General features: G+C 39.2%; 1 protein-coding gene across 4 annotated transcripts in view; it reads left to right on the top strand.

Moving 5' to 3' along the window:
• diaph3 (diaphanous-related formin 3) overlaps nucleotides 1-13,702 on the top strand; it is a 336,289-nt gene that overhangs the window by 304,360 nt on the left and 18,227 nt on the right. For 2 of the 4 annotated variants that reach the window (XM_063013310.1, XM_063013309.1), the window contains one exon: nucleotides 5,322-5,526. The exons of the other annotated variants lie outside the window; for them this stretch is intronic. In XM_063013310.1, coding sequence (XP_062869380.1) covers nucleotides 5,322-5,353 — 32 coding nt within the window. In that variant the 3' untranslated portion in view covers nucleotides 5,354-5,526. Of the gene's footprint in view, nucleotides 1-5,321; nucleotides 5,527-13,702 lie in introns of those variants that run through there. 4 annotated transcript variants of the gene reach the window in all.

The following is a 13,702-nucleotide window of genomic DNA, read 5'->3' as shown; positions in this document are numbered from 1 at the left end:
GTTGATGTGTTAGAGGGAGGAAAATTGGGCGAGCGCAAGGATTTGAGCGAGTTTGGCAAGGGCCAAACTGTGATAGCTAGATGACTGGGTCAGAGCATCTCCAGAACTGCAGCTCTTGTGGTGTGTTCCTGGTATGCAGTGGTCAGTATCTATCAAAAGTGGTCCAAGGAAGGAACAGTGGTAAACCAACGACAGGGTCATGGGCGGCCAAGGCCCGTTGATACATGTGGGGAGCGAAGGCTGGACCAGGGGGACCAACACAAAACAATATTAGAAAGGTGGTCATAATGTTATGCCTGATCGGTGTATACTCTGTTTTGTACAGAGTAAATCACCTTCAGTGAACCAAGAATTGGTTGGTACAGCTTCCAGAGATGTCAGTCATAGGTGTGAACTGAAATGGGACAGAGCTGGTGGGGCTTATAACCATAAAGAGATCATGTAACTAACCAAATGTTACTGTCTGCAAAGTAAAAGCTCAGCAGAGGACCATGTGTCTGTATTAGTGGTGTATTAGTGGTGATGGGTTATGGAAATGTCCTCAAATCTCACATCTCCTGCAGTGTTAATTTCGTTGACGAATGATTTTCGTCATAGTTTTCGTCAACGAATCTTTTTTTCATGACGAAAACGAGACGATAACTAAATAAAAACTACATAAAAGGATAAAAACTATGACGAAATGAATTGACACTTTCGTCAACGAATAAAAACGAGACGAAAATGTTTGGCAGGGACGACATCCAATCAGAACTGATTTAGTTTTGTGGAAGGTAGGGGCAAGTTAGAAAGAGATCCAATCAGAACTACTTTAGCATATGTGGAGGGGCGGGACAAGCCGATTAGCCATCCAATCAGTACTAATCTTTTGCAGTACCGCGGTAAGACCGCACTTTCACAAATTTGCTCTAAACCCGGGAAGACCAGACCAGCCTGTGAACTGTCTTTACTCATGGAACTAGGTTAACTCCACAATGTCAACAGGGAGAAAGATGAGAGCCGATATATGGACACATTTCTCATTTGACGTCGTGAAAAACAAGACGATGTGTGTAAACCATGTGGGGCGACGATCTCGGGTAAAAACACAACAAATCTGAAACATCTGGCACTGCTGGCAGTATAATGGCAACATAATGTCACAGCTGCTTTTATGGTACCCAGTTTTATAAAGAATGTAATATGCAATTTGTTATGAACAATGCATATATTTTTCAGGCAGAGCAGGCCTACTGGTCATTAATATTTTATTATTGTTATGCTCAATAAGCAAGGTCAGGTAAATAAAGATGTTTGAAATAAGTTAAATCTGTTTTTGTGTGTATTGCACATTCAAACATTAATAATATTCCATAACTGGTTAAAAATGTTTCATTTTGTGTAAGTGTATTTAATGACTTCAATAATTTAAGGGAACTGATGAAAAAGCATTTACATTTTACACCCTTTAAATGTATTTTAGGGCGGCACGGTGGCTAAGTGGATAGCACTGTCGCCTCACAGCAAGAAGGACCTGGGTTCGAACCCCAGGTGGGGCGGTCTGAGTCCTTTCTGTGTGGAGTTTGCATGTTCTCCCCGTGTCAGCGTGAGTTTCCTCCGGGTGCTCCGGTTTCCTCCCACAGTCCAAAGACGTGCAAGTGAGGTGAATTGAAGATACTAAATTTGTCCATGACTGTGTTCGATATAATCTTGTGTAATGAGTAACTACCGTTCCTGTCATGAATGTAACCAATGTGTAAAAACATGATGTTAAAATCCTAATAAACAAACAAACAAACAAATATGTATTTTAGTCGACTGAATCGACTGTAGATTTAGTCGACTATATTCTTATGATAATTAGTCGACTAAAACTAGACTAAAACTAAAACAATTCAAATGACTAAATTATGACTAAAACTAAATTAAATTTTGCTGTCAAAATTAACACTGATCTCCTGCCCAATGGGCATTAATCGTACGTTTTCCTCATCTCAAGAAACAGAAGATACATGTCAAACCAAACATAGTTGTTCGTAAGGTCGTAAAAATGTGCAGCTTTGGTAGGATGTTGGGATATTGTCAGGGCTTATAGATTTATCCACGACCTCCTGCTATACAGGTGTTCGTAGTATTTTGTTATATGAGGTTACATGATGGACCAAATGTTATAGCACAATTTAAAAGCATCTGACTGAATTTACAATGTTGGTGACAGGGGTTTATAAGCCAACATCACATTCTAGTAGGTTTTCCAGTTCACATTACCAGCACCAGGGTTCACAAGGTGACTGAAGCAGAAGTACCTGATGCACAGTGCTGTGCCCAATCAGGTCATCCTCTGATGTATTTTAGTCATGCCAGCAGGTTTATTCACCGGCTCAGTTTGACGTCTCTAATGATTCCAGACTGACACACTCTTCAGGCCTTGAGTGGGACAGAGCAGAAGTGGACATGAATTGGGTTTTAACCTCATCAGTCCTGTTCATGAGGAGTGCTGAGGAAAATGTGTTTGACTCTGTATTGTCATGCATGAGCCTGTGTTCAGAAGAACACTACATGTGGAAATGAGCATGCTGAACATGCCTCAGTGAGCACACCGATCGTGTTTTTCATGCAAACCTTCGGCCTATCACACTCCTATTAACATGCACCCTGTGTGTAGGCTGAATGAAACAGAGCACCGGAATGACTGGTGCTTTGCATTTACTCAGCTCGTTCTATCCACTCTCCTCAATTGTCTTGTATTTGCCATTTGTTTATCTTGCGGATGAATCTATTGTTCCACCACACTGAATCTGTTTTGGGCTATGAATTTTCTATTTAAGGTAGTAATATTGTCAGGAAGTGGCATTAGGCCTCATGGTGTCAGACAAACAATACACAGTAGGGCTTGGCGATATGGATCAAAAATAATATCTCGATATTTTTTCGCTGAACGGCGATATACCATATATATCTCGATATTTTTTTAACCCATAAGGTAATAACAAAAATACACTTCTGAGACAAAGCTACATGTTTTTTACAGGCACTTTTATTAAAATTCATGCTGGGGAAGCTTCACACAAGAACTATTTTTACTTTAAAAAAAAAAAAAGAGCTATTCTAAGAAAAATAAAGTTGTTTCTAAGGTATCTCATGTCGTGTAATGTAAACGTTTTTTCAAAAATCCACCCAAATGTTTTTTCAAAAATCCACCCAAACGTTTTATCAACAGTTGAGGGAATTTTTGGGTGAATTGTTGAGGGAACATTTGGGTGAATTGTTGAGGGAACATTTGGGTGAATTGTTGAGGGAACGTTTGGGTGGATTGTTAAGGGAATGGTTGGGTGAATTGTTGAAAACCCAAACATTTTCTCAACGATCCCCCCCTCACGTTCCTTCAACGTTCTCCCGAACGTTCCCCCAACGTTCCCCCACAAACGTTCCCTCAACGTTCCCCCACGAACGTTCCCTCAACGTTTCCCCACGAACGTTCCCCCAACGGTCCCCCACGAACGTTCCCCCAACGTTCCTCCACGAACGTTCCCCCAACGTTCCCCCACGAACGTTCCCTCAACGTTTCCCCACGAACGTTCCCCGAACGTTCCCTCAACGTTTCCCCACGAACGTTCCCTCAACGTTTCCCCACGAACGTTCCCTCAACGTTCCTCCACGAATGTTCCCTCAACGTTCCTCCACGAACGTTCCCCCAACGTTTCCACACGAACGTTCCCTCAACGTTCCCCCTCAACGTTTCCTCAACGTTCATTCACAAATGTTCCCGGAAGTGCGAAGAAAAACGGAGTGCGAGTGAACAGCCGCTGCTTTTCAAATCTATGTAAAGATTTGGGCTCTGAGCATATGCAGGTGTTGTATCACTCCGAAGTGCGCTGGCTGTCGAGGGGTAAGGTCTTGTCACGCTTTTACGAACTGAAAACAGAAATCGCCGCCTTCCTCTCAGAGAATAACTCCTCATATGCTGAACTGTTTGACAACGACACCTGGCTCGCACTTGTTGCATATCTTGCTGATATTTTTGAGCACCTCAACACGTTAAACGTGTCTATGCAGGGGAAAGGACACAACATTTTTGAGCAGTCAGACAAAATTGTTGCGTTCAAGAACAAGATCACACTGTGGGTAAATCATTTATCCAAAGACAGACTGGACATGTTTCCAAACGCTTGCCAGGAAGCACAGCAGCTGCACACCACGGCCAAAAATGACTTGAAAAAAACGATCAAGGTGCATCTCAATAAACTTCAAGCTCGGTTTGACGACTACTTCCCAGAGAGACACGGAGTTAACGTTAATGCCTGGATACGCGACCCTTTCAGCGTCAACATGGAAAGCGTCATGTTGCCAAGCAACGAAGAACATCAGCTGGTGGAGCTGTCATGTGACCAGACGCTGAAAAAGAGATTCGGCGACGTAAGCCTTTCCCACTTCTGATGCTGCGATGTGATGGCTGAGTATCCATCTCTCGCCACTCTTGCAGTCAAAACTATCCTACCATTCAGCACGATCTATCTTTGTGAAAGTGGCTTTTCTACCTTGGTCCAGCTCAAGTCAAAGCAGAGAAACAGGTTGAACACTGAACATGATCTGAGAGTAACTCTGTCTACTGTCACCCCAGACTTTGAAACTCTGATCAAAAGTAAAGTACATGCCCAACTATCTCACTGACTATTTATTTTATGCAGTTTTGATATTTAAATTTATTGTAGTAACTTTTATACATGCAGTTGGCATGGTCCTCCTCAGTTTCTTAAAAAAAATTGCTCTTAAATTCACTTTGCATGCCTATGTACTGTATGTTTAAATGTGTTTTTGAAGGCTATTTTTCAAAAATAAATTTGTTTGGTTTGTATTCTATAAAAGTGGGTCGCGACTTAATGACCATGAGAAAATGTGGGTCCCGGGCTGAGACCAGTTGAGAACCCCTGGCCTAGTGGGTAGAGCTTTGGGCTATCAACCAAAAGATTAGAATTTAAATCCCAGCTCTGCTATTCAGTCACCCCTTGAGAAGGTCCTTAACCCTCTCTGCTCCAGGGGCGCGCCATACGATGGCTGACCCTGCGCTTTGACCCCAGCTTCCAAATGATGTGGGATACACGAAAAAAGAATTCCGTTGTACTGTACACCAGTATATGTATATATGACAGATAAAGACATTCTATTCTACATTATATTTTTTAATTGACCAATAGAATGTTTGATTAGCAGCTTTGTTTCTCCCTAACATTCCCATTATAACATATTCAGTTTTCTATAATAAAAAATATATAATCTCTACTCTCATGACAAACACGCTTTGTGACCTCTTTGTTCTAATACAGATGTTTGGTTGTTTTCAGGAGGTGGCAGGAGACTAAAAATGCATAGGTAACCAGCTGTTGCTTCTTAAGTATTAGACACAGCTCAAAGCTCGTCTGATGCTTTATCCTGACTCTGATCAAAGCCTGATCTGATCCTGCAGCCCACAGCACACCCTGCTGAACGTCACACAGAGAGAGAGAGGTAGAAATGCAAAGTGCTCGGCTAGACTTCTACAGGTTCTGGATACTGATCAGATACTTTATGTACTTGTTCGGGTGAAGCTTTGTTTCTTTGTGTGGGTTTGGACTTGGGGAGTAATTGCAAGTGGAGCGCAGCAGGCTGTCAGTGTGCATGCTAAGACCTCTGAATTGTTTTTTATCTCACTGGTTTCAAGATTAAAAATAGGAACACTGTGTGCACAAATCGATTTACTTTTTCGTCTAGCCGGTGTTTGTATTTATGGTGGCTGAACCTGTTATTCCTCCACATGTTTATTTCTCAATGTGAAACTTGGTTAAAAAAAAAAACAGCTGCACATTATGGTCAAAAATAAGTAAAACACTTTTTGTAATTATTGAGTTCAGGTCTTTCAGCCATGCTCTTTGCTGTAAGTGTATAAACAAATTCTTTAAAACAAAGTTTATACTTCCAGCTTTGAGGCAGCAGTTTGAAGAATTCCCTTTTCAGTCCCTGCATGACTGCCTCTCTGTGCACAAAGCAAAATCAATGAGACAGACTTGACGAGTTTACTCTGATAGTTACTGACATTTATACAACAGGTAGTTCTGACCTTACAATCTGATTGGTTGAGAAGCGTTCTAAACGTGCTGATATTCGTGATAACAGCACAGTCTTTTCACACCACAATGGTTTTACTCCGCTGACGCGTTGCCATTAACGACAAGCTTCATGCACACAAACGCGCACGCAGGCAACACAGCCTTTTTTTCCCGGTCGCGTTTTAAATCCGTTATCTCGAGGTCGTGTGTTATCGCGAATAACATCACGGCTGTGATGATCTACGGCACTCATCTTCGGTTCGTTCACAGCCGTGATGTTATTCGCGATAACACACTCCCTCTCGTGTTCTATTGCTTAATTTAAACACTCTATTGACTTAACAAGTACAAATTCATACAGACACACTCCAAAATATTGTGCTAAGCCTACATATAAGAGTACAGCCAGGTGCCCAGGTGGCGCAGCAGGATATTCCGCTGACACACCAGTGCCGAGATTCCGAACTCAGCGTTGCCACCAGTCGGCTGGGCGCAATCTAGTGGGCATAATTGGCAGTGCCTGCAGCAGACACGTTTCTGCTAGGGCAGGATGACCGGACTATGTGGGTGGGGTCTTCAAATGCTGTCTTCAAAAGCCTTTTTGTGGTTGTTATAGCTGCAAATAGGGGGTTATAACTCCATTAGTGAATGCTTGTGGTTTTGATCATCAATCAAAACATGTTATTACACCAAAGTAACTTAAAAAGAAGTATTTAATAAACTTTTTAGAGACAAAGTTGTCCCAACATCTACAGTATATCATCTGTATCATACTTGTTGGAAAAAAATTCCATGCAAGTCCTGATGATACTAATCCACACAGTAACAGAACCACACATTTGGTCTGTGTAACAGGGTAAGTTCACACTACGTTGGCCTTTTGCATACACACAGCTGAGCTGTGACACAGATGTCCTTAGAATATTGTATGGGATATTGTGACGGTTAGTTAGTCAGCTAAAAGACATTATTGGCTGTTGAATTTTTTTTAGCTGCCAGCAGAAACTTGAGACACTCCAGTGACTATCGAATAAAATTAGACCCCCTAACCCTAACCCTAACCCCCCCCCCCCCCCCCACCCCCCATGTAAACATGCTCGATGCATAATTACTGTCTTCCTCGCTATGCCACTCTGCCTGAAGTCACATGACAGCTTATTGTTCCGCAGAAAAGATGACATTTTTGCACGAGCTGTAAATAAGCAAGTGTAGAACAGGGGTGGCACTGATGACCCCGGCAGTCACTAATTAGGTCCATGTCAAACCATAGACTGCGTCTTTGCTCTGTAGCACTTTTAGACTTTGGGCTTCTATTTGCACACATACACAAACACTTCCCCCAGGTCATTGTGTGTTTCCTCCAGATCACACAGATTGAGTTGTGTGAAATCGGTAGTCCTTCAAAGGTCACCGGGGGAATTCTCTAACCGATTACACCCCACCCAGGCACACCTAATATAGAGACCCATACAATTCAATTACAGCCCTTTTCCCTGTTCACTCTCTCAATTGATTTAAATCAATAATTTCAATCCAATCTCTGGCCAGTCTGTCCCTGATACAGAATACACTGCAATGTTCTGCCGTTCCCTCTCTGTGCTTTACTGCATATGAGCCTCCGCACTTCTGTTTCTTATTAGCTTTTGTGCGATCTTAATAGCTTTTAATTTTGTTTTCCCATTTTGTGTTGTGCCAGCTGAATGGAGAAATTCTTGGCATTAGCATGAGACTGTAAATCGTCCTTGCGTGCGCTGAATTTGACAGGCATGGATATTCAGAGAAGCAAATGTGCTACAGTTTGTAATTTAGAATTTTCATAACACGGCTAATGGGTTTTGTGATGTTTGTGAACTGTTTGTGAAAAGTTACCTGGCCTGCTCATTTATAACCATCAATATCATTTTACATATTTGTTATTTGGATTTTATGGTGCAATGACTGAGAGATGCACGACACTACCAACACATAGCGCAAAAGTAACAAATCAAACAAGAAAGCATTTAGAGCAACCGAGAGTCCGACATTTAGAGAAACATCAGTACAAAACACTCACTACAAAACTGTCTTTTTGATGCCAGGTCCATTAGAGAAGGTGGCACTAAAGACGAGTATCTTGTCAAAGCGTAACACAGTGTTCTTATAGTGTTAATTCTGTTCTGGCTTTCTATTTGTAAACAGGATCCTCTCAGTCCTGGATATCCTGCAAAAGTCAATTAAAAACAACAAATATATTTTTTTTCTGGGATGTTCATTATTGGTGTGGCTTGAGTATTTTTAATCTAATCCACTAAGACATAAGTTAATAATGTACTTGCTTCTGAATCAGCCACATGAACATTGGACACAAACTGTTTTGACAACACTTTGCCTGCAGTGATTTAGATTAGTTACTGTAATAAAGTTTGCAATGGCTTAAAGATTTATTTTTCCCATAATTTTCTCCCTAATCTAGTTGTATCCAATTATCCTGATTGTGTTACGCTACAATGTATTCGAAATCCCAGCTCTGGTGTGCTAGCGTATTTTACCGCTGTGCCACCATGGCTTAAAGATCTGATATCATATTGTGTTAAAATCAGGAAAATTACGACATTCTTTAATTTATTAGCCTTAGTATTATCATCACATCACCAAACCTTTATTAAACATCATACAGTGTGTGCAGCATCTGTGAGCTTCAGTGAAGTTTAAGATTAAAAGTAATTGCAGTAAGGTGGCGGGGACAGTGGTGGTTAAGCTAAAATTAGATTTTCTTCCTAAAGTGATAGGATGAAATTTAATGAACTAAAATTAAATGTCAAAATGCTGTTGTGCAATTACCAGATATTTTACTTATGCATATGTCTAACAGCCCAACCATGTGCTCCCCAAAATTCAAAGTTTAATCATTTCCCCTGTTGTCTAGAATGTAGAAGTTATGATTTTGCATAGTTCACGAAAGCTTTTTTGACTGTATTATTTTAAAGCCAATTAAAACTATAACTATATACTGTATTTTCATTCATTTACATGAAAACACCGTAGCAACAAACTGGTCAGCAATGATTAAATCATCACCTACCATTATGTCATTTTCTCTTTTGTTCTACATCCACCAGTCCAAATCTAATATGCTTTCTCGCCATCTTTTTCTAAGACCCACATATGGTGTAGTAAGAGTAGCTTCTACACACTATGCAGTAGGGATGTAACGATGCACAACAAGACAGTTAAAAATAGGTGCACATGTGCCACGATGCGAATCGGTTATTCATTCAAGATGAATCGATATTCACTTTAAACAGCAGAGGGCACTGGCGCTATTCACCTCACCTGGTTGACGGCACTTCACAAAGTTGCCAGGTAGGGGATTTTCCAGCCAAATTTATTTATGTAAGGATACTTTCTTTATTTGTATTATTCATTTATTTATATAATGTTGGATTTGTTTTAAAAATTCATTTAAGTTTTTTACACAATAAGCATTATTTGGCTTAGTTTGTACCTACCTCAAAAATAAAAGGACATTAATATTTAGATAAAAGATAAGCACAAATACAGTGGTATTTTAAAGAGAGTTTTTTAAAGAGAAATAATAAAAGGAAGCTTTGTCATATTTGTCTTCAATTTCATTTTGTTTAAAAAATCGTATCGTGAATCGCATCGCATCATGGGTAGAGTGTATCGTTACATCCCTACTATTCAGCATGTCTGACGTCATGAATACAGGTTCTAGATAAATCCAGAGTCACTACTTTTTACTGTATATTTTCTGTACAGTTTATTCACTTGTGTTTCAGAATTCCTCTTAATATATTAATTGTCTTTGTAACCGCACGTTAATGTGACGATGCAGCAGCTGGACAAAACATGTTAATTGCCGTTCAACCCAGGGTTCAACTCAGCCAGTGGAATTACAAATCCCATTTCAGTAAAAAGAAGAATCTGTGATTTGTTAATTCTCTAAAATATTTATTTAACTCACAAAAATAGAAAGCAAAGATTCTGTAAAAAAAACAAAAAAAACACATTTAGAATTTGGGCCAGAGGAGTGTTTACCCCTGTGTTTTAAAGGTTTGAGAACTGAGGAAACTAATTGTTGCAGTAAAACAGAAGATTCTGCAAAACTGCATTTACACAGTTGCCCAACTTTTTTAGAAATGGGGTTGTAAAAATAAAAGCCATTACGGTTGAGATGCTGTACAGAACACTGGTTGTGTTAACAGAAACTCGTGCAGTGCTGGTTAATCTTTCCTGTGCATCAATACTACTTTTTAAAATGCCTCCACTGTTGTTGTGTTTTACTGCTTATAGATATTCCTTTAGTATTCACTCACTTTACACGGACAAATGCCTATTGATTAGTTTAAAAATATCAAATGAGAGAAACAAACTCTGCAGCAGCATTTGTTGTGTTATTGAACATAGTATTATTATAGAGATTATGAAATAAATAATAAACTGTATTGAACACTGAGACTCTGTAGAGATCGCCGTAGAGAGTATCATGGCGTTACATTACTTCTTGCAGTCCAATTCTACCTTCATAGTAGTTTTATACTGCCACTGTGCCACTTATTTTTAAAATGTGTTGCAGGCATGACATTAATAATAATACATTTTCAGAAATCAATAAATGTGATCAGGTAAAACACTAAATATACACCGATCAGCCATAATACTAAAACCACCATCTTGTTTCTACACTCATTGTCCATTTTATCAGCTTCACTTACCATATAGAAGCACTTTGTAGTTCTTGTGGAGCTGATAAAATGGACAGTGAGTGTAAAAACAAGGAGGTGGTTTTAATGTTATGGCTGATCAGTGTATGTACAGTTAGAATTCATTGAGACCTACTGTCCCAACTTGGAATTGAAATTGGGTTTGTATTTGCTACATTATACATTAGATAGCTGGAAATAGATAATTGTGTTAGCCGACTGTTAATACTTTTAATATAATAGTAATTTATACTGTACTAATCATGTTCTTCTAGGTGTGAATTATTAAAATAATGGTGAATTAGCAGTTTACAGAAATATACACCAGTATTAACTTTGCAAATGATATCTGTTAGACTAATGACCTGCAGCAGTCCTTTCATTACCTGTAAAAACGAACGTTCTAATTTTGGAAAAGATCGTTTAATTGGTTTTGCATTTTATATTTGACTATTATGCTCCCAGTAAGAGTGTTTTTTTACAGAATAAAGCAAGTACAAATGTAGAGAGACAATGCTACTATGGATTGATCAAATGCCAGTTCACTTTACTTAAACCCTCTTGTAACGCTGACATAAGCGTGTCATTAACCTGTCATAATATTTGGTGTTTTATTAAAACCATATTAGCGGACCAGGATCTATAATTATGACAGATTCCAGAATGTGCAGTAATGGACACTTCTTACTTCTAACTACATTTTTGGCACAACCTTAAACTTTTGGGCAATACAGAACTTGGTCAGGGCTTTAAAAAAAAAACAGTGGTCACTCAGAAAGAGTTCTGCAGAGGAAAAAAATGACAACCATCTCTGTGGCACTGATGCTTTTATAGCTGAATACTATAGGGGTGTTTCTCAGTGGCAGGGACACTGGTAAGAACTGAATAATGGATAAATGCGGCCAAATACTGGAACATGCTTGACGATCCTCTGTCCAGGTGGCTCTGCCTTGAAGAATGGGATAAACTGCCCAAATCCAGGTGTACAAAGCTTGTAGAGACATATTGAAAAATACTTTCAGCTGTAAGTGCCGCCAAACAGGTTTCTAAATTGTTTTTGATAGAAGGTCTAAAAACTTGTTGTGAAAAAGAGATTTAAGTTTTTGATTTTTAAATAATTCTCCCAAGAGTTTTGTCATTATGGGTGATCAAGTGTAGATTGACGTATAGCAATTATATCCATTCAAGATTGAATCCACAACACCATATAATTAAAAAGGTCTGAACTCTTTCTGAGTCTACTGTATATGCCAGGGCCATGATTAACAAAATGTATCAGCGCTTGGTTACATGAAGGTTCAGTGATGGCAGAATTTGATAAGATGCTGCTGTTTTGTCTCACAATAAAACATAATGAACATCTAAAAACATATATTACTGCACTGCACCCTTTTATTACAGCCACAAGTATTCATTAACATATACATTAGTGTTTGTATATTAGCACTGTGTGGAGTTTTCTTATTCAGATGTTTAAATATGTATTTTCTCTTTATTACAGAATAACTTGAGAGAATGCAACACAGGCAGAATGGCAATATCACTGACCTTTTGCACAAAGCATCTAATCTTATTTCCAATGCCACAATTCTTATTAGAGATTAAATCTTAAACAGTTTGAATAAATCTCTCTCTATCTCAACATTTGCTTAAGAACACATTAACTTTTTGCCGTCTGAATTGAGCTCTATGCGGTTCTGCTCAGCCTGTGTGGACCTGAGAGGATTACCACTGCAGATTTGATTGAACGGGTTATATTATGGAGCTTGCGCTATTGGTAATATTATAGGTTTTGTTATTGGTAACACAGAACACTTGGTAGGAGCAGAGCTGAATGCAGCATGAGTTCAAAGCTCCTTGTCACACAGCTCTTGGCCACGGGTTAACTCGAGGGTCAAGTGACAAAACGAGCATTTGTACTGTGTAAATGTCAATCTCTGGGTAATAGATTGGATCACACAAAGGCCTTTTTGCAGCTCACCTACGTTCAAATGGAGAGCAGGACTCGACTGTGGTCTCTTCACACCTCGGTGAGAGATGCTCAGCACCCAGGCAGTCTGACTGATTAATAATCATTGCTGCTATAATTATTGAATAATCACTGCTGGAATGATGGTATAGACAGACATTTTTTATGCAGCTGTTCTTCTGGCACAGGACAAATTTTAGTGCATTACTTTGCATCTGGATGTAATGAATAGTGTTAAAATATGGAATTAATTATATGAAGATTTGTGTTTGAACTGAACAAAACAGTTTCTTGAAGACATATTTCTGTTGTCGTAGAACTAGGACCCTTCATAATCATATCACAGACATAACAATGTCAAACATCTGTCTGATGTTTTATAATGTTATAGTGGGTTTTTTATGCTGTCATAGTTTCAAGCCCCATCACTTTTTAGTTGGGCCCCTGAGCAAGGCTTTAATTGCTTGCAATGTATTCAGGCGCAATTGTGAGTCACTTTGGATAAAAGCAGCTGCTAAATGCTGTACACAGTGTCACAGTACTTGTCTTTGAATTTTTCCTACTAAGTAATGTGATGTTTTAACTCCTAAGGAGACCCAGTATTTACCTGGCAATGTTAATGGAGCCCAAATTGCCAAATGAAAGTGTCAATTTTGACTCTGGGATGGTTTTATAAACTTTGTAAATTAGCATTTTATATTCAGTTACATGTGCATTTGTAATAGAAATAAATGCTAATTACTGGGTATGCAGGTTTGCCAGTGTACTGCACTATTCTATTTAAGTAGTATGTATAGCCCACACATTAATCTTAGTGTGATGTAGTTAGAATCATGAGTATGATATCAGTTAAGCGGTTAAGGTACTGGACTGGTAATCTGAAGGTTGCTGGTTCAAGCCCCACCACTGCCATGTTGCTGCTGTTGGGCCCTTGAGCAAGGCCACTAACCCTCAATTGCTCAGACTGT

The sequence above is a fragment of the Trichomycterus rosablanca genome, chromosome 17, assembly GCF_030014385.1.
Source record: "Trichomycterus rosablanca isolate fTriRos1 chromosome 17, fTriRos1.hap1, whole genome shotgun sequence".
Classification (NCBI taxonomy): Eukaryota; Metazoa; Chordata; class Actinopteri; order Siluriformes; family Trichomycteridae; genus Trichomycterus; species Trichomycterus rosablanca.
Note: the sequence above shows the minus strand (reverse complement) of the source record. Positions and strands in the feature narration are given on the sequence as shown.